At 41.6% G+C, this 19,419-nt stretch overlaps 1 protein-coding gene across 1 annotated transcript in view; it reads left to right on the plus strand.

Moving 5' to 3' along the window:
• Positions 1 to 19,419, plus strand: part of LRRC28 (leucine rich repeat containing 28) — a gene marked incomplete in the record, with an annotated part of 70,383 nt that overhangs the window by 23,572 nt on the left and 27,392 nt on the right. The window contains 1 exon segment of the mRNA XM_034783128.1: positions 11,739 to 11,945. Coding sequence (XP_034639019.1) covers positions 11,739 to 11,945 — 207 coding nt within the window.

Raw genomic sequence — 19,419 nt, forward strand, 5'->3', positions numbered from 1 at the left:
GGCTCCCACCGGCTGCGGTTCATCTCTCCAGGCCAATGGGGGCGACGGGAAGTGGCGGCCAGCACATCCCTTGGCCCGCGCTGCTTCCCGCAGTCCTCATTGGCCTGGAGCAGCGAACCGCGGCCAGTGGGAGCTGCAATCAGCCAAATCTGCGGATGCGGCAGGTAAACAAACCGGCCCAGCTCGCCAGGGTGCGCACCCTGGCGAGCCGCGTGACAAAGGTTGCCGATCCCTGGTATATATTATTCTTTGTAATGTAAAGTACACATGCCTGAGTATGGAGTCTTGCCTGAGGAAGTGGCTTACCCTGTTGGAGCTCCTATGTCCTTTTGGAGTAGAGCCCCTGCTTTGGAAAAGCTTAGCTCTCAACAAGGCAAAAGGCTTCCTCAGATGCAGACTAACCAAGGCCTTAAGGAACTAGGCTCCCTCTACTTACTGTTAAGAGTAATGCAGGGCCACATTTTGCTTCCTGCCTCCCTTTTTGGTTCTGTTATCTTTGACCTGTTGGGTCACTGCAGGCCTCAGCTCTCCAATGCCCCAGAGTCTTGCTCCTGTGGAGCAAGTTTTTCCCCTTGTCTGTGGAGAGTGTTTTGCAGACATATTGGGACACTGTAACTGAGATGTTAATCTGAGGATTTCAGAGCTCACCAGGATGAGAACTGTTGAAGCCCCAGATGGCCCTGAGTAGGTTTGCTGGATGCTGATGTGTTTTTAACATGGAGAGCATTAATTTAAATTAATTTAATTTAGCATTGAAATACATTGCTCTTCAGCATCTCAAAATGGGTTTTGTGCAATGGATCTCACCAAGGTTTTTCCAGTAAACATCGTTTGGGGTCTTTCAGACAAGCGGTTTATGTAGCAAAGATATGGCAAAAAGGAAGAATTTTCAAAATGTGCTGAACACCTTTTTTCTGTATCCCATATCCATAAAATGGCATGTCTGAATAACCTCACACATGATTTTAAAAAAACAACTATCTGCCAGCCACAGACAGCAGAAGCAAATTCGAAACTGTATGAGCGTTTTAAATTCAGTATTTTAAAATAGGAAGAGTGCCAAGGACTCTTTATCAGATTTATAATGGGAAGCAAGATCCATTCTTAAATGTGCACCAGCTACTACCACATTCTAAAGAACTACTTATAGAATAGTAGTACCTATAATACCTTTGAGAGAAACCTTGCACCTGAAGGGAAAAGTGGTAAGAGTGACTTTTCCTGTGGCATGAGGGAGGTAAGGCTGATAGACTTAAGCTACTCTGTCTCCACACTTCTGCCTTTCCCATCTTTACAGCTGCCACTGTGTAATGGAGGGTTTCTAGAAATCTCCTGACCTTTGAGAATACTCCCAATGACACATTGAGCCAGAGGCCACAAGACAAGAGTGGGAAGTTAGTTATGCAGTGATACATAACTTTAAAGAACATTAAGTTGTCATTGCTGCTTTGATCAATTCTAGAGCATACTTTGATAATAATCAGATAAAGAGCTCCAGGCCGTGCCATCAAAACAATGCAGTGTTTCTTTTATTTTGAAAAATGTATTTCTACACAGACTGTTTTTTAAAAAAACTGATTCTGCTAGTGAGAACTGATGAGATTTGGCACACAGACCTAAATAATGAAGCTCAAATGGGGTTGTTTCACATACTGATCATAGAATATTGTGAATTTGCTTTTGAAAGTCATGAAGTACTTGCTTATAACTGTGTCAAAGACAGAAATATAACTATCAGTGGTGCCAGAAGGTGTATTTGAATTGAAAACTGTAATTGCTCCCTTAGCTTTTGTTTTTACCAATGAGAACGCTTTGTGTCTGTGTGTTGGTCACATCAAGCAAAAGTTTCCTTAAATTTTTTTGGTCACTCTCCTTCCTGTCCAGCTGGAAATGTGTGATCTAGAAAAGCAGATAACCAAGAATTAAAAACTACATAACTAGTATTTTAATTTATTCTGGTTTTGCTTTGTTTGAGCAGTTGTGGTGGGGATTTATTTGTATAATTCTACATAGATTTTCAAATCAAGTTACCACAGTTTGTTTGCTTAGGTTCTTTAATTTCCAGGTGTGTTGTGAGAAAAGAGAAGGTAACCGTTTATAAATTGTTTCAGATGATTTTATTACTAAATATAGTTGTGATGGTAACAGGTTTTTTGACATTCTTGGTGGAGCTGGTAGTGATGTCTATAGTTAAGGTAGCCTAACACTTTCCATTATAAGCCCCTATTTTCAGTTGCTTATAATTTTGCCAAACTATAATTAGTTGGTCTGCACATTTTCATGCTTCCACTCTGTCTCAGGCTGAACTTTTTTGGAAAGTTTCAGAAAAAGTTAGGGGAAAAGAGCCATTTTTGCCAATATAAGCATTTTCCACTCATTTCTTTAAAAATTCTTAACACTTCCATGTTTGGAGATAGAACTTAAAATTTGGCAAGGGGGTAGCCCTCATACCAGTGAGATACCTTGTATTATCTCCATGAAAATGCATTGAATTTTGACTGGGTTATAAGCCTCTAAAAACCAGCATTTGATCATGCTCTGTAGAGATTGCTGCTAAAATCATTGAACGTTCCACTGTGTGATAGGATGTGTATCCCACACTGGCCTTGAAAGGGCTAACATGGGCCTGAGAAGCCAGGTCACATACTAGGCTGCACCTGGAGGGAGAACCAAGTTTAGCTGAGACTACAAACAGGGGAAGTTGAGAGCAGGAGAGTCTGCAGTCACTCTCTGAGAAAAGAGAGGCTGTGAGAAGAAAACCTGGGGCAGAGGGAGAGTTAGTCCTGGGGTCCTTGGTTGAGTAGAGAAGGCTGGCAAGCTGCCAAGAGAGACTGAGCAGCCACTGAGAGTGGAGCAGGCTCCAGTGGTAAACCTTGATAGAAGGGCAGGATTTGGACATTGGTTTGTGTTTATATACTTCTACCTTGGGATGTTTGTTAGATGATTCCAGGGCAGGGCCTTGAAGATATGTCTACATTACAATAAAAACCCTGAGTCTCAGAGCTCAGTTCAGCAGATTCGAGCTTGCAGGACACTGGTGCAGGGTTATAAAATTACAGTGTAGACATTCAGTCTTGGGCTGGAGCCCAGGCTCTGAGGCCCTTCTGCCTCGTGTGGTCTCAGAACCTGGGCTCCAGCCCAATCTCAAACATTTGCACTGCAATTTTATAGCCCTGCACCCAAGCCCCATGAGCCTGAGTCAACTGACCCAGGCCAGCGGTGGCCATGCTGCAGCTTTTTTATTGCAACGTAGACATGCCCTCTCTGGCCTTTTCCCTCACAGCCTCTCTAGGCTCACCCTTCTCTCAGGTCCAGGACTCTCAGGCTGTGTCTACCCCTACAGCTGGAAGTGAGCCTTCCAGCTCAGGTAGACAGACTCACGCAAACTGGGCTCAAGCTAGCATGCTAAAATTAGGCATGTGGATGTTGGAGACTTGGGATAGCCATTTGATCTCAGAGCCAGGAGGGTCAGGTGACCTTGAGAGTCCCAGCTGCCATCAGAGCCACAATGTCCCTGTTAGCACGCCCCGCTAGTGTGAGTCTCTCACTCCCCGCTGCAGTGCAGATGTACTCAGAAAGGCCCCGGTAGAAAGAAGCCCAGGGAAGCAGCAGCAAGTAGTCCGAAGGAGCAGGTCTTGGCTGTTGATTATAGGGTCTCTGTGCTGGAACCCTATGTAGTGGGAGGGTCCAGGTTCCCCTACTAGCCACTGCCAAGGGGGCATGAGTCCAGAGAAGGGGACCAGGATGACAGAGAGGCCTGAGAATAGAGCGTGAGGCCTTGTTATAAGGGTATTGAACTGTCTATTTGTAGGAATTTGTTACCCCAGAAAGGGTGGACTAAATTATGATTTGGTCAGAAGGCCGAGTCATGGGAAGAGGCAAACCATCAAAGGACCAAACAGCTATTGGCAGGAAGTTCCAGACAGTGAGAGAGACGCTATACCATGCCTGGCCATAAGGAGGTGTGCTAGCAGTGAGTGAACTTTCACACATTTCTGCTGAGCATGCCTGGACCCATAGAACTACTTGCATAGAAAATGCACTGGGCGTGCTCCCAGGCCTCTCTGAGCCTCCTGTGTGCCCAGAACCCGCACCCTGAACCCCCTCCTGCACCCCAATCCCCAGCCCTGAGCCCCCTCCTGCACTCAAACTTCCTCCTGGAGCCCACACCCCAAATCCCCTTGCACACCACAACCCCCTGCCCCAGCCCTGAGCTCCCTCCTGGAGTCTGCATCCCAAATTCCCTCCTTTGCCCAACCCCCTGCCCCAGCTCGGAACCGCCTCCCACATGCCGAACCCCTCATCCCCAGCCCTAGCCCAGAGCCCTGACCCTCCCTGCACCCTAACCCCCTGCCCCAGCCCAGAGCTGTCTTCCGCACACTGAACCCCTCATTTCTGGACCCATCCTGGAGCCTGCACCCCTCACCCCAGAGCTCTCAACCCCTCCTGCACCCCAACCCCTTGCCCCAGCACTGAGCCCCCTCCCGCACCCAAACTCCCTTCTGGAGCCGCACCCCTCCCCCACCCGAGCCCCCTGCCCCATCCCTGAGCCCCATCCCATACCCAAATTTCCTCCAGGAGCCTGCACCCCACACCTTAAGCCCCAGCCCTGAGCCCCCTCCTGCACCCTAACCGCTTGCCTCAGCCTGGAGTCCCCTCCTGCACCCTGAACCCCACATTTCTGGCCCCACCCCAGAGCCTGCATCCCTAGCTGGAGCCCTCATCCCCATCCCGCACCCCAACCCCTGCCCCAGCCCAGTGAAAATGAGTGAGGGTGGTAGGAGAGCAAGCGACAGAGGGAGGGGGATGGAGTGAACGGGGGCAGGGCATCAGAAAAGGAACTGGGCCTTATGGAAGAGGGGGACAACGGTGTTCAGTTTTGTGCTATTAGAAAGTTGGCACATGGAAGCTGAATTAAGGTTGTACAGGTAAAATTAAACCTGGCACTTCTGAACTTTCTGAAAGATTGTCTCTCCCCTCATGCCCTACTGCCACAGCAGAGGCCCTCAAGATGGATGCTTCTTGTTATAAAAGAGTAGGGGCAGCTGGCATGGCATTCTCTGTGAGGACTCTGAAGTTCTGGAACGTGCTCTCCCATCCATGTCCAAAATAGTCCACATACTGAGATGTTTGTGGCGTGCTGAGGGTATACTTCCAATATGATATACAAGTAGGTTGCTGGCTGGGTGATCGAGTTGCTGTGGAACTGATTTTAATGCTGCTGAGATTTAATTTAATTGTATTTGCTGTATAGTTAATTATATTAGAAGGCCTAGAGCCTTGAATAGGTATCTATTATTATAAATCTAAATAAATAAAAATAACTTCTGAGATTTTGCAACTTGAATGTTCTTGGTTTTTGTATGTAATATTTACTAAGCTACTGTAGTTCTGCTTTTATCTCTTGAGTCTTTTTCTCCTCCTGGGAGCACAGAAAACACTCCTCTTTGGAGCTGATGTCCACATTCTTGCAAGTGGTGGCTGGCAACAGCCAAGTTCTGAGTAACATACCTAGGGGCTATAATAAGGCAGTTTCTCCATATTTGCGTGCGCGCACACACACACATATACAGCTTTACACACACACCTTAGTTTTATGAAGGGAGGAGTTTGCTGTTTTGCCTTTCCATTTGAACACTAGGTCTTACAAAACTAAGTTATTGATGTGGGGATATGCTTTCTAACCTCTAATCCAATGGTGCCTGATATAAGGTTACCTTTTCCAGTAGCTTCTGGAGAATAACTGGATTTTAACACGTCAGCAGATAGGTTGTCTACCAACACAAAATAACGCCTTTGGTGAAAGTAAAAGTCAGAGTCTGATTGTCTGGTTCCAAACATTTTGGTGTATTTCATATATGTGTTTACACCAGTAGTCCATCGACAAGGTAACTTTATTTTAGGGCAGGCTTACAAGAAACAACTGAGAGAGGCTAGTTAGATGAAATACATTGTTTGCAAAAAGCAGTGTTAAATACAAGCTTAAATAGGTTTGTCTCGCAGTGCCCTCTGATGGTGATGAGATTCCATTTAAGCCTGATCTTAGAAAGAATGTTACTTGGTGGTGCATGCAAGATCAAACCTATAGAAGGAACCAGCAATAGAAACATCCCTGCTGAGCTAGGGCATGTAGGAGAGCACAGAGCGGGAAATACTCACTAGGATAGCTGAGGCTTTATTCTTTTCAGGGCTTTGAAGAGAAGAACAAGGAGACCTAGAAATAGACCTGGAATTTGACTTTAAATTAATATAAAGTGTAGAGTACTAGTGTAATGTGGTTGTATTTGTTGGCCCTGCTTAGGTGGGCCACTGCATGCTCTGCCATCTGGGTGACCTTTAAGATTGGCAACTAGGTGAACGCATTGCAGTAGGCCAATCTAGAGGTGACAAATGAAGGGCTCACAGTTGCTAGTTCTGTGTCGGGTGTAACTGGCATTTGCACAATTGTTTATATTGTGATACCATTATCTTGGTACAGGAAAAAGAAAGAAATGTACCTTTTTTGAATTAACATTTAAAATATGCGAATTTTAAAATGTAGCAGAAATTTTGGAGACATCCTGAAATTTTGGAGTCTGACATTTAATGCTTTTGACTTTTGATGTTTGAGCAGTTTTTCTTTTGGGGGAGAGGGATGTGTTCTGGATTTGTTTTTGTGGGAGGGAGTACATACAGGGTAAGGCTATTAATTGTGTGGCACTGTGACATTAACTGTCTCCTTCATGCTACTTGATCTGTCAGCAATCTAAAACAATCCATGTGTGTGACAAATCAGTGGTGATGGAGAATGGCCCATCTTAATATTTTCGAGGGGGATTTCATAGCAAATGCTCTTCACAATGTTATGAAATGACTTTTCAGTCCCTTAAAACTGTTAAGTAACCCCCCCCCCAAAAAAAAAAATTGGACAAAGCTGAGCTCTTTAGAGAGACCTCCTTAGATGCCAAGACCCCAATCTTGCAAATGTGCCTGGGACTGTCTGTATGTGTAAATTTAAGTTTTTGTTTGTGTTTGCAGAATTGAGGCCCATGCTTGAAGTCAGTGTTTTGTTTTTATTTAAATTGTGTTTGTTAGGTTGGGGGGATGGTGGTCACTATTTATATATATATTTAGAGCAAGGTGGTGTGGTTTTTTTTGTTTGGTTGGTTTTTTTTGCACAGAATAAGTTGAATTGATTTTCTAAACTTTCAGAGAACCTCACCTTTGAACAGAGACGAAGCATGAAAAATTTCAGAGTAAAAAAATGATTATTTTGTAAAGTTGTAAGTGTATGAAACTGGAGGAGAAACTACTTTGCCAAGGACAGATCTACAATAGGAACGCTTTGACAGTAGAGGTATACCAATATATTGCACTTGTAAAGCACTCCTAGTACGGAGGCAGCTTATACTGGCAAAACTGCGCTTTTGCCTGCATAGCTTATTCAACTCCCCTCAAGCAAAAAAAGCGATACTTGCAAAATTGCAGTTTTGCTGGTACAACTGCATCTATACTAGGGGCTTTTGCTGACACTGCTACGTCAGTCACAAATCATACCCCTGACCAAGATAACTACACCAGCAAAATTTTGTACTGTAGATCTGGCCTTAATATATGGTTGCAAACTTTCTATCTCCTAGCGAAAATTAAATGATAGCTAGCTAATCTTTAGAAATTGTTTGGCCACCATTTTTGGAAGGAAAAATAATACACCTTTGCTCTTAACAATATCCCCGATCACTCTGCTGTCGACTCCAGAACTCCACCACGGCGAGAGGGGGAAGCGGAGTCGACGGGGGAGCGGCGGCTATCGATCCCGCGAACTAAGTGATTCTAAGTCGATCTAAGATACGCAACTTCAGCTACGAGAATAGCGTAGCTGAAGTCGACGTATCTTAGATCGATTTCCCCTTCCCTCCTCCCCCCAGTGTAGACAAGTGACCTGTGCTCCCACGTGTGGCTTATATGCTTGAATGAAGATCAAGCCTGGAGCCCTAGTTTTTTGTCATGTTATTTCATAGTGCTGTATTTCTTAAGAGCTGAATGATATGAGCTGATTTATAGAGCCCTTTAGTCTCAAAAAATAAAACTGATCCATGAAGCCACTTGGGTCTTTTCAGTTGTTTCTTGCAAGCTTGCCATAAGTTAGGATGATTAGCTTGACCAATGGGTGGTTGCTTTTTGTGTGTGCGTTTGGCAAATGAAATTTACCAGTAGGTCATAATTACTCAGGAAACTTGAAAAACAAAGTTATTCAACCTGTAGAACCCGAATAAATTAAAGAAATGTAGAAATCATAACACTCACCCCAAAGCTGGTGATCTTAATGCAAAAGAACTTTGACTTTTTCAGTTACATGTATTGCTGAGAGGATTTTTTTTTTTAAATTGCTGAATTATTGGCATCCTTTTTCAACTAATCTGTTAAGTGAATTAAAGCAAAATAGGCGTTTCATGCCACTAAAACTAAGTGAAAAACCCTTCAAAACAAATGCGTAAAACTCTAGGCATTAAGTGGTGACTTTCTTCTTTGTATGCATCACAAACGTGGTGTTTGATACCTGTGTTCATGTTTCTTTATTTTATTGCAGCAATAGTTAACATTAAGGGCTATGGTCATTAAAAGTAGTCCATGTCTGCATTAAATTAACAATCCTTACTTAGAATCATTAACACACAGCATGTTTAAACAGTGTATTCCAGTTAGTAATTGTATTTTGTACCTTTAATGTGTGAGTTTTGTGGACTATGACTACCCATTTATGTGCTTGGAGGAATGTAATTCCAAATGACTGAAAAGGGGACAATTCCTAGTAAAACAGACTTTCTGGCCTAATTCTCAGAGATGCCAAGCAGCAGCAGCTCCCGTTGATTTCAACAAGAGTTGTGATTGCTCTCTGCCCCTCCAAAAATCAGGCCCTGTCATCTTCATTTCAAATACTCGCTTAGGAAGCTCTGCAGCTTTACTGCTGTTTGTTCACAAGGAATATTTTCTTTAGCCAAATGTTGTATCCGAATTTACCGTGGTGCTTACCGAGAGCTAAGGAGAAGGTGCCATAAGAGAAGAGTTCAGTTTTCACTTTGTGTGTTGTTTTAGAATCCTAGTTATGAAAAGAAAGTGTCCTCTAACAAAAAGAACAGGGGTACTTGTGGCACCTTAGAGACTAACAAACTTATTTGAGCATAAGCATGCATCCGATGAAGTGGGCTGTAGCCCCACGAAAGCTTATGCTCAAATAAATTTGTTAGTCTCTAAGGTGCCACAAGTCCTCCTGTTCTTTTTGCGGATACAGACTAACACGGCTGCTACTCGGAAACCTTTTCTCCAACAGTATTTTAAAACCAGCCTGGTGACCCCACTAGTATTACACTCTGCTTCTGAGCTAAAGAGCGTTTTTTGAATTGCCACTCCATGAGCCTCATGGTGAGATTTGATGTGGAGGCAACATTCTTCCTCCAAGGAAGTGTGAAAATCTGCCACTCTTTGCATATCCAATAGCAACATGCATGGGCGTAACCTTGCTTGACCAGGAGCATAGTTTTCTTTCTTTAAAAAGTGAAAAGCCAACTGTTACGATGTATGGTGTTAGTGGGTTGCATTTTGTACTTTTCTTCAAATAGTCTAGAGAAAAGGAAAAAATAAATCTTTCTGCTCCGATCTGGATGCAGCGTGAGCTATTATAGTCATAATAGATGGGTCTTTGCTTGGAATAATTGGAAGTCTAAAGTAATTTGGGGGATCCTAGCATAATGCTATTTGTCATAGGGACCAAGAAGCAGAGGTTTTTGTTTTTAAAGGAAAAGGTGCTCCAGACCAAACAAGGTAATAAATAAAATTAACCTTCCCCAATATGGGGACAAAAGAATAACAACAAAATTAGCATAAATATTTGGCCCAGAAGTGCTATGAGGCTTACTAATCAGATCTGGCTTAAGGTCCTCACTCCAAAGCGTCGTGGGCCAGCCTCACTTTCTCCTGAGAGTTCCTGCTCCTTTCCTTGTTTCCTGTCTCGGGTTCTTGGTGATTTACCAGTTTGCAGCACCTGAAACTTAATCAAGGATGGGCTAGTTGACTAGCTAGCTGTAGCCAAGCAACCACCAGTTCCCACATATTGTTATATTTGTCTTAGTTTTTTGTTTTTGTTTTGTTTTTTTGTAAGAGCCCTGGTCTATTTGGGTGAGATTCAAACCAATGCAGATCCTCAGTGTATGTGGGCTGCACAGGTAGTATTATGGGGTTTATATGAGGTAAACTGCACCAGTGCAAGTTTTTGATTTTGGTTTTGGTCCAATCATTTGTTTATACCTATATTTATAGTAATAAAGGCAGTTCCACAAGAAAATACAGATGACTGCATACTAGTATAAGTATTCATATAATAAAATTCTGCTGTATTTTTTCAGAGGTACTTACACAAACTACAGTTGCTTTATTAGTATAGTAAAAAACAACATAAAATGCATTATGTGCCTATGGCCATAGGTTTCGTAGATAATGATGCATAAAATTTATGGGGAAAACAGAAATAATACACATTTTTTTAAAATTCATAACTCAGCATGAAAAGTCAGAAAATGGGATCAGAATCATTTTGTATGTGTGTGCATGCAAACCTACAGATAACTACATTAATTGAGTTTTACTTTCAAGCACATAATGATGAAAGTAATGGACAGTTTTTTGTGTGTAAATATGAAGTGTTTGATGTCTGGTGGCTGCAGTTTTTTCACATTGATTACCATATTTATCCAGATCTATGAAATTTGATATTTTTCTTATACTTATTTAAATTTACCTTAGACAAACTTTTTTTTCCTCGTATATTTACACATGTGGCCCAGCTGATACCTGCTTCCCAAGATAAGGATTTGAGGGGAAAATGGTAACCAGGGCATTTCAAAGCAAAAAAAATGAAGTGATTAGTTCTGAGCCAAAGTTCTTACATCATAATGCACAGATATGTAGCATGGTGCTCTTGGCAGTTCCAGAACAACATGACTACTGATGAGCTTCAACCTGCTTCATTTGTTTTTAATTGGTTTCCACACTTTTATTTTGGTAAGAAAAAGGGAACTGTGTGAATGCAGCAGATCTGAATACACTTCAAATAATAGAAAAACTATTCTCCCAGAATTTAGCATTCATAATAACATCAAAGTTGATCTCCAAAACTTTGCTGAACCTTTGTATTTTTGTCTTTTTAAATGTAAATTACAAGTCAGTGAAATTTAATTACTTAAAACTGTGTAGCTTGGACCATATTTTGAATATGATATCCAGAGAGGTCTGTAGAACTTCAGTTACAAATTAAGTGGTTTGGAGGGCTGTTTTTGCTTAATAGGTTTAGATGACTCCAGTTTTCCTTATCCTTATCTTGTGCGAACATAAAATGTGACGATACCTTAATATTTAAACAAATGTTAATGATCTATTATTAGGATGTTATAAATACATTTTGGAGGTAATTTGTATTAAATGTTAGTTGTCAAATTCTGGTATTGGTGAAGAAGCCAAGCAGTGATGAGGGGAAGTGTAATGGGAGGAAGCATTTGGGAGACTTGTGCTAGTTTTGGGAAGGTGGAGGGAGGCTGGCCTGGCAAAAGGATGGAGTTGGCTAACAGATTAGGTAGAGGCTGCCACGGTCATGTAAATATCTAAAGTTTTTCTATGAGCTGTATTTCATTTTGTATTTTTTGTCTTCTTATTGCAGAAATACAGTGATTAATGCCATGTCTGAATATCTGATGTTTTGATTGTAGAAGTTGGAGACCTGAGGGAGCTGCAGACCTTGGACATTTCAACCAATCGTTTGATAGCTTTACCTGAAAGGCTGCATATGTGCCTTTCCCTGCAGTACCTGAGTGCTGACGGGAATTATCTATGGTGTGTCCCCCGCCACCTCTGCCAACTCCCTAGCCTCAATGAGCTGTCCATGGCTGGAAACTGTCTTGCATTTCTGCCACTTGGTGAGTGACTGCCTTCCTTAGACAGCAGGGAAAAAATAGACAAGAAAACAAGCATCGTAAAAGCCTCATTCTAACAAGTAGTGCTTTTCATCCATGATGTTTTATGCACAACCTCTGAATTAGGGGAGATAACACAGTGATCTAATTCTTGGGAAACTTGTTAGTAAATGAAAAACAAATTAACTGTCTTAAGATTTTGGTTTCATGCTTGTTCAAAATGTTAGGACAGAGCAGGTCAGTTTGCTATATTTTAGCTGACTTACAAAGCAGAAGAACCCTTTATAGACTAAACTAGTCTCATGCATAAATGTAGTGTGGGGCAATCTGAATTCCATTGCTTTTTGTAATGACTTATCTCTAATAGCCAGATCTGGAAAATTACCACTGAATCCTCATTTAGAGGTTTAAACAGGGCCGGCTCCAGGCACCAGCTTCTCAAGCAGGTGCTTGGGGCGGCTGCTCTGGAGAGGGGCGGCACGGCCAGCTATTCGGCGGCAATTCGGCGGACGGTCCCTCACTCCGCCTGGGAACAAAGGACCTCCCGCCGAATTGCCGCTGCAGATCGCAATTGCGGCTTTTTTTTTGGTTTTTGTTTTGTTTTGGCTGCTTGGGGCGGCCAAAACCCTGGAGCCGGCCCTGGGTTTAAACTTGCCATGAAAACCCAGTAACTGTAAAAGCTTTATAGCACTAGAAATGTCAGTATTGCATATCTACATATCAAGAAATGTCAGTATTCCGTATCTACATATCCTAATTTGTAATGTGTCCTCAGTGTAGCATCTATTTTGATGTTGTACATGGGGACCCACTATGATAGCTGCAGGAGCCATGGAGGCGAAACTACAGGGGTGTGGCTTCGTGTTATGGGAAGTGGTCTACGTGTTCATGCATACATGGTGCCTGACAAAGATCTCTGCGGACAGTCTCATTCTTCCCTGTGTAGATTCTTTTTACTCTTAGTGGTCTCTTCAAGGGCCCATCTCAGCTAGAATATGGGCACATATTAATGCTGCTTTTTCATGTGCTTCAAGTTTGGTCTCTGGAAACAAGAAAAAAGCAATCAGATTTGGTCCACTGCATGTGAATACAGTTACATTAACCCACACTAAAAAATAAATAAAAATTAAGGTTGCTAAAAGTAATTTGTTTCTCAATGAATTACATGATACAGATTTAGTTGAAGATACATGACACTGACTATTTAGTTATGAAAAAGTATGTATTCTTGGAGTTTCAATGAGCTATTTTCAGCATTACAGCTTGATAAGTATTATATTCAGGGACACCACCTCCTGAAATAGAGATGTCATAGGAATGGTATAGAAATACCCTGTCGACCACGTGGCATTAGGAGTCAAAGAAAATAAACCCCATGATACATCAGCCAAATCCCACTGTGCTAAGTAACAAGCAAAATAACTCTTCCACCAACCAAATATTCCTCCTTCTATAGGAACCTCTTCAGAAAAGAGAGAGATGAGATTTTTTTTGTTTTGTTTATTTAAGCTTTGGAGAAACAAAATACAGTTTAAATTGAAATGTGAAACCCTGATTGGGCCAAATTGTGTACCTTTTTAAATTCAGATGTTTTCCTTATTTATTTAATACCTTATCTGTGAGAATGCAATACCTTGGATCAGCCACAGATCTGTTAAAATGTTTGTTATTTTAGTTAAAAAGAAGGAATTAAACCCCTTGGAAAATGATACACCTCACTTTTGCTTTATTTTTAGACTCAAATTCAAAACATAGTCTGTTTTAAAAGGAACCTTTAAAATAATGGGAAACATCAAAGACTGTCAATTGACCTTGCTCAGTAATTCCTTAACAATAGGAACTCACTGTGGAACATTTGGAGATAATTTGCTATCTGTGCATGTGGAATTGAATAATAAATCCTGGAGTTAAGGGAAAAAGCAGCACAGAATAAATAGAAATGTTTAATTCCATCCTAAAGAATCAGAAGATTTGCGAATGGTGAAGATGTGGTGAAATACGGTGGAAAAGAGGATTGCATCACTGAAAACAAAAAAAACGATTTCTGCCATTTTAGGAAAGACTTCCATTTGTGTGTCAATATATTACATGCTTGTTGAAATATTTAAAGTTTACAGGCACAATTTTGGTGGTGTGTTTTTGTTTTTTGTTTTTTTACAGCTCTTCTATTTGATGGCTATGTTCTGTGTGCAGCCTTGCAGCCCACTTCAGTTGCACATTTTATGACATCGAACATGGTGCTTATCTAACAGGGTGTTTGATAAGTGCCTCAGAAATACATGAAAGCGAAAGGGAATGATTAATACATTTAAAAAATAAGGTCTTCAACATAACATTTGTATGGAAATCTGAATGGTGACTGTTGACCAGCATGGGCATTTCATGGTGTGAATACCCAGACTCCTCAGAGTTTGACTTAGCATGAATTGCTTGCACAACTTGAAATAATGAATAAAGGCCCGTAATTCTCTTTCCTTAAACCCTTTATTTATGCATTTTTATATAAGGTAGCCAGTGCTGGATAACCCAAGGATGTTTTAAATTATATACTCTTAAAAATTTGGATACAGCATAAAATCTGCATCTTTAATCATTTCACAGCTGGACAATATATAGTGGGTGTACTAAGCATCGTTTTATATGAATGTTTTAAAAATACCCAATTTTAAGATTTAATAAATTAAAACTGAGGCGTATAAGCAACTTAAATTATAGAAATAACATTTATTTTCGCTGTCATCTTTGACCTGCTTAGTTTAGATTACTTGAACCATCTGTCCTTTTGTTTTTGTTGGAACACCACACAGCAGACAGCATGTAAAGGCATGGTGATAATCTCAGCATGTGGAGTTAGTTGTGATCAGTGATACTCAATTTGATTCTTGGAACATAAGAATGGCCATACTGGATCATACCAAAGGCCCACATAGCCCAGTATCCTGTCTTCTGACAGGGGCCAATGCCAGGTGCCCCAGAGGGAATGAACAGAACAGGTAATTATCAAATGATCCATTCCCAGCTTCTGGCAAACAGAGGCTAGGGGAAACCATCCCTGCCCATCCTGACGAATTGCCATTGATGGACCTATCCTCCATAAACTTATCTAGTTCTTTTTTGAACCCTGTTATAGTCTTGGCCTTCACAACATCCTCTGGCAAGGAGTTCCACAGGTTGACCGTGCGTTGTGTGGAAAAAAATACTTTTTTGTTTGTTTTAAATCTGCTGCCTATTAATTTCATTTGGTGACCCCTAGTTCTTGTGTTATGAGAAGGAGTAAATAATCCTTCCTTATTTACTTTCTCCACACCAGGCATGATTTTATAGACCTCTATCATATCCACCCTTAGTCGTCTCTATTCCAAGCTGAAAAGTCCCAGTCTTATTAATCTCTCCTCATATGGCAGCCTTTCCATATCAATAATCATTTTTGTTGCCCTTTTCTGAACCTTTTCCAATTCCAATATATCTTTTTTGAAATGGGGTGACCACATCTGCATGTAGTATTCCAGATGTGGGCATACCATGGATTTATATAGAGGCAATATGATGTTTTCTGTCTTATTATCTGTCCCTTTCCTAATGATTCCCAACTGTCTGTTAGCTTTTTTGACTGCAGCTGCACGCTGAGTAGATGTTTTCAGATAACTATTCACAATGACCACTCTTTCTTGAGTGGTAACAGCTAATTTAGACCCCATCATTTTATATGTTTAGTTGGGATTATGTTTTCCAGTGTGTATTACTTTGCATTTATTAACGTTGAATTTCATCTGCCTTTTTGTTGCCCAGTCACCCAGTTTTGTGAGATCCTTTTGTAGCTCTTTGTAGTCTGCTTGGGACTGGACTATCTTGAGTAGAATCGTAGGACTGGAAGGGACCTCATGAGGTCATCTAGCCCAGTCCCCTCTGCTCATGGCAGGACTAAGTATTATCTAGACCATTCCTGACAGGTGTTTGTCTAACCTGTTGTTAAAAATCTCCAATGATGGAGATTCCACATTTATTCCAGTGCTTAACCCACCTTGACAGTTAGGAAGTTTTTCCTAATGTCCAACCTAAACCTCCCTTTCTGGAATTTACGCCCATTGCTTCTTGTTCTATCCTCGGATATTAAGAACAATTTTTCTCCCTCCTCCTTGTAACAACCTTTTATGTTCTTGAAACCTGTTATGTCCCCTCTCAGTCTTCTCATCTCTAAACTAAACAAACTCAATTTTTTCAATCTTTCCTCATAGGTCATGTTTTCTAGACCTTTAATCATTTTTGTTGCTCTTCTCTGGACTTTCTCCAATTTGTCCATACCTTTCCTGAAATGTGGCGCCCAGAACTGGACACAATACTCCAGTTGAGGCCTAATCAGCGTGGAGTAGAGCGGAAAAATTACTTATCGTGACTTGCTTACAACACTCCTGCTAATACATCCCAGAAGGATGTTTGCTTTCTTTGCCACAGTGTTACACTGTTGACTCATATTTAGCTTATGGTCCACTATGACCCCCAGATCCCTTTCCTAAGTACTCTTCCTAGGCAGTCATTTCCCATTTTGTATGTGTGCAACTGATTATTCCTTTCTAAATGAAGCACTTTGCATTTGTCCTTATTGAATTTCAGCCTATTTACTTCAGACCATTTCTCCTGTTTGTTCAGACCATATTGAATTTTAATCCTGTCATCCAAAGCACTTGCAACCTCTCCCAGCTTGGTATCCTCTGCATACTTTATAAGTGTACACTCTATACCATTATCTAAATCAGTGTTTCCCAAACTTGGGACGCCGCTTGTTTAGGGAAAGCCCCTGGGGGGGCGGTCTGTTTACCTGTCCTGTTCGCAGGTCAGGCTGATCGCGGCTCCCACTGGCCGCAGTTCGCCGCTCCAGGCCAATGGGAGCTGCTGGAAGCGGCGCGGGCATAGCGAAAAATTGGGACGCCGCTTGTTTAGGGAAAGCCCCTGGGGGGCCGGTTTGTTTACCTGTCCCGTCCGCAGGTCCGGCCGACTGCGGCCAGTGGGAGCCGCGATCAGCCTGACCTGCGAACAGGACAGGTAAACAGTCTGCCAGCGGCTTTCCCTACACAAGTAGCATCCCAAGTTTGGGAAACACTGATCTAAATCATTGATGAATAGTTATGTATCATCTGCAAATTTTGCCACCTCACTGTTTACCCCTTTATCCAGATCATTTATGAATATGTTGAATAGGACTGGTCCCAGTATAGACCCTTGGGGGACACCACTATTTACCTCTCTCCATTCTGTAAACTGATCATTTATTCCTACCCTTTGTTTCCTATCTTTTAATTAGTCACCAATCCCTGAGAGGACCTTCCCTCTTATCCCATGACAGCTTACTTTGCTTAAGACCTTTTGATGAAGGACCTTATCAAAGGCTTTCTGAAAATCTGAAGTACACTATACCCACTGGATCCCTCTTGCCCTCATGCTTGTTGACCCCCTCAAAGAATTCTAATAAATTCGTGAGGCATGATTTCCCTTTACAAAAACCCTGTTGACTTTTCCCCAACAAATTATGTTCTTAGAATGTGGCTTTTCATTTGTCAGTTTACAGATAACTCCTCATCTTCTCTACTCAACCAACTGTGGTTTGATTCCCTAACGTTTTCTAGAACTTGTAATTTCAAGATTTAATGTGCTACTTTCTGACTACTGGCTGATCTCTACTGACTAGAGAAGGAGGCAAGTTGTTCATTCTCAGATGAGGGCTTTTTTACTAGGCATGTCTGAGAGAATTGATTGTGTTTTTAAAATGTTACCACATTTTAACTAATGATTTGCAATTAATGTAGACAGTGCAGGTGTTGTCAACCTTTCCTAGTGTAGATATGTCCAATGTGACTGCTTGCAAAACCCCCGTTTGGTCTGAGGAAAACCTGCACCTACCTACTCATAGGCTGACATTCCCAGATGTACCCCAGTAATAGTCCTGTGCTTGTGTTGTAATGCAGGGTAGATATACTCTATAAGCGAGTGCTGTTGTGTATTTTCTCTTTTGGTTTTAAAATTCACCTTTCTTAAGTTTGTGTCCATGCAGAATTAGTATATTATTTGCTAAATAGATTGACCAAATATAATGTAAATATACCATGCCACTCCCCCCTTTCCAAGCAGATGCCTGAACAGATAGTTGAACAAAAACAGGATTATTTACTTGGTCTTGCAAAAGAGACTTAAATACCTGCATATGCCAATATCACTCTTAAATTGTTTGGTTTTCTCAGTACTGACACTATTTAAATTTATACTAAGCAATAAAAGAGTACCCATCCAATGCTCTGGGCACCCTTGACAATTTTCTAAAAATATGCTGAAATGTATTTCTGAGTCCAACTGTGTAGCCCTATATATCCTGACCAAGCTCTGCACCTTCCTTTTGCTTGTCTTTGTAGATCAGGTGATTTTCCATTCTGTTCCAGTAAATGGCTTTAGGAATTGTGTTCTAGAATTGAAGATGAAACTACTGAGCTATATATTACTCTTTGTTTGAAGATGGTGAACCGGACTTAAAAATTCTCCAAGTATCGAATGCAAATCCTACAACTTCTGAAAACAAAAATTCCATTGCAAGAAACTGGAGTCTGGCTTTTTGTTGTTTACAATTAAAACAATTTGTCACGATTCATAAAATGATTTAAATAAAGTAATTATGGACCATTATATCTAGAGCAGGGGTCGGCAACGTTCAGCATGTGGCTCGCCATGGTAAGCACCCTGGCGGGTCGGGCCAGTTTTATTTATCCGCTGACGCAGCAGGTTCGGCCGATCGCGGCCCCCACTGGCCGCGGTTCGCCGTCCCGGGCCAATGGGGGCAGTGAGAAGCAGCGCGGGCGAGCGATGTGCTGGCCGCGGCTTCTCGCTGCCCCCATTGGCCCGGGACGGCGAACCGCGGCCAGTGGGGGCCGCGATCGGCCGAACCTGCTGCGTCAGCGGATAAATAAAACTGGCCCGACCCGCCAGGGTGCTTACCATGGCGAGCCACATGCTGAACGTTGCCGACCCCTGCTCTAGATATAATGGTCCATAATTACTTTATTTAAATCATTTTATGAATCGTGACAAATTGTTTTAATTGTAAACAACAAAAAGCCAGACTCCAGTTTCTTGCAATGGAATTTTTGTTTTCAGAAGTTGTAGGATTTGCATTCGATACTTGGAGAATTTTTAAGTCCGGTTCACCATCTTCAAACAAAGAGTAATATATAGCTCAGTAGTTTCATCTTCAATTCTAGAACACAATTCCTAAAGCCATTTACTGGAACAGAATGGAAAATCACCTGATCTACAAAGACAAGCAAAAGGAAGGTGCAGAGCTTGGTCAGGATATATAGGGCTACACAGTTGGACTCAGAAATACATTTCAGCATATTTTTAGAAAATTGTCAAGGGTGCCCAGAGCATTGGATGGGTACCCTTTTATTGCTTAGTATAAATTTAAATAGTGTCAGTACTGAGAAAACCAAACAAT

The sequence above is a fragment of the Trachemys scripta genome, chromosome 10 (assembly GCF_013100865.1).
Source record: "Trachemys scripta elegans isolate TJP31775 chromosome 10, CAS_Tse_1.0, whole genome shotgun sequence".
In the NCBI taxonomy this organism is placed as follows: Eukaryota; Metazoa; Chordata; order Testudines; family Emydidae; genus Trachemys; species Trachemys scripta.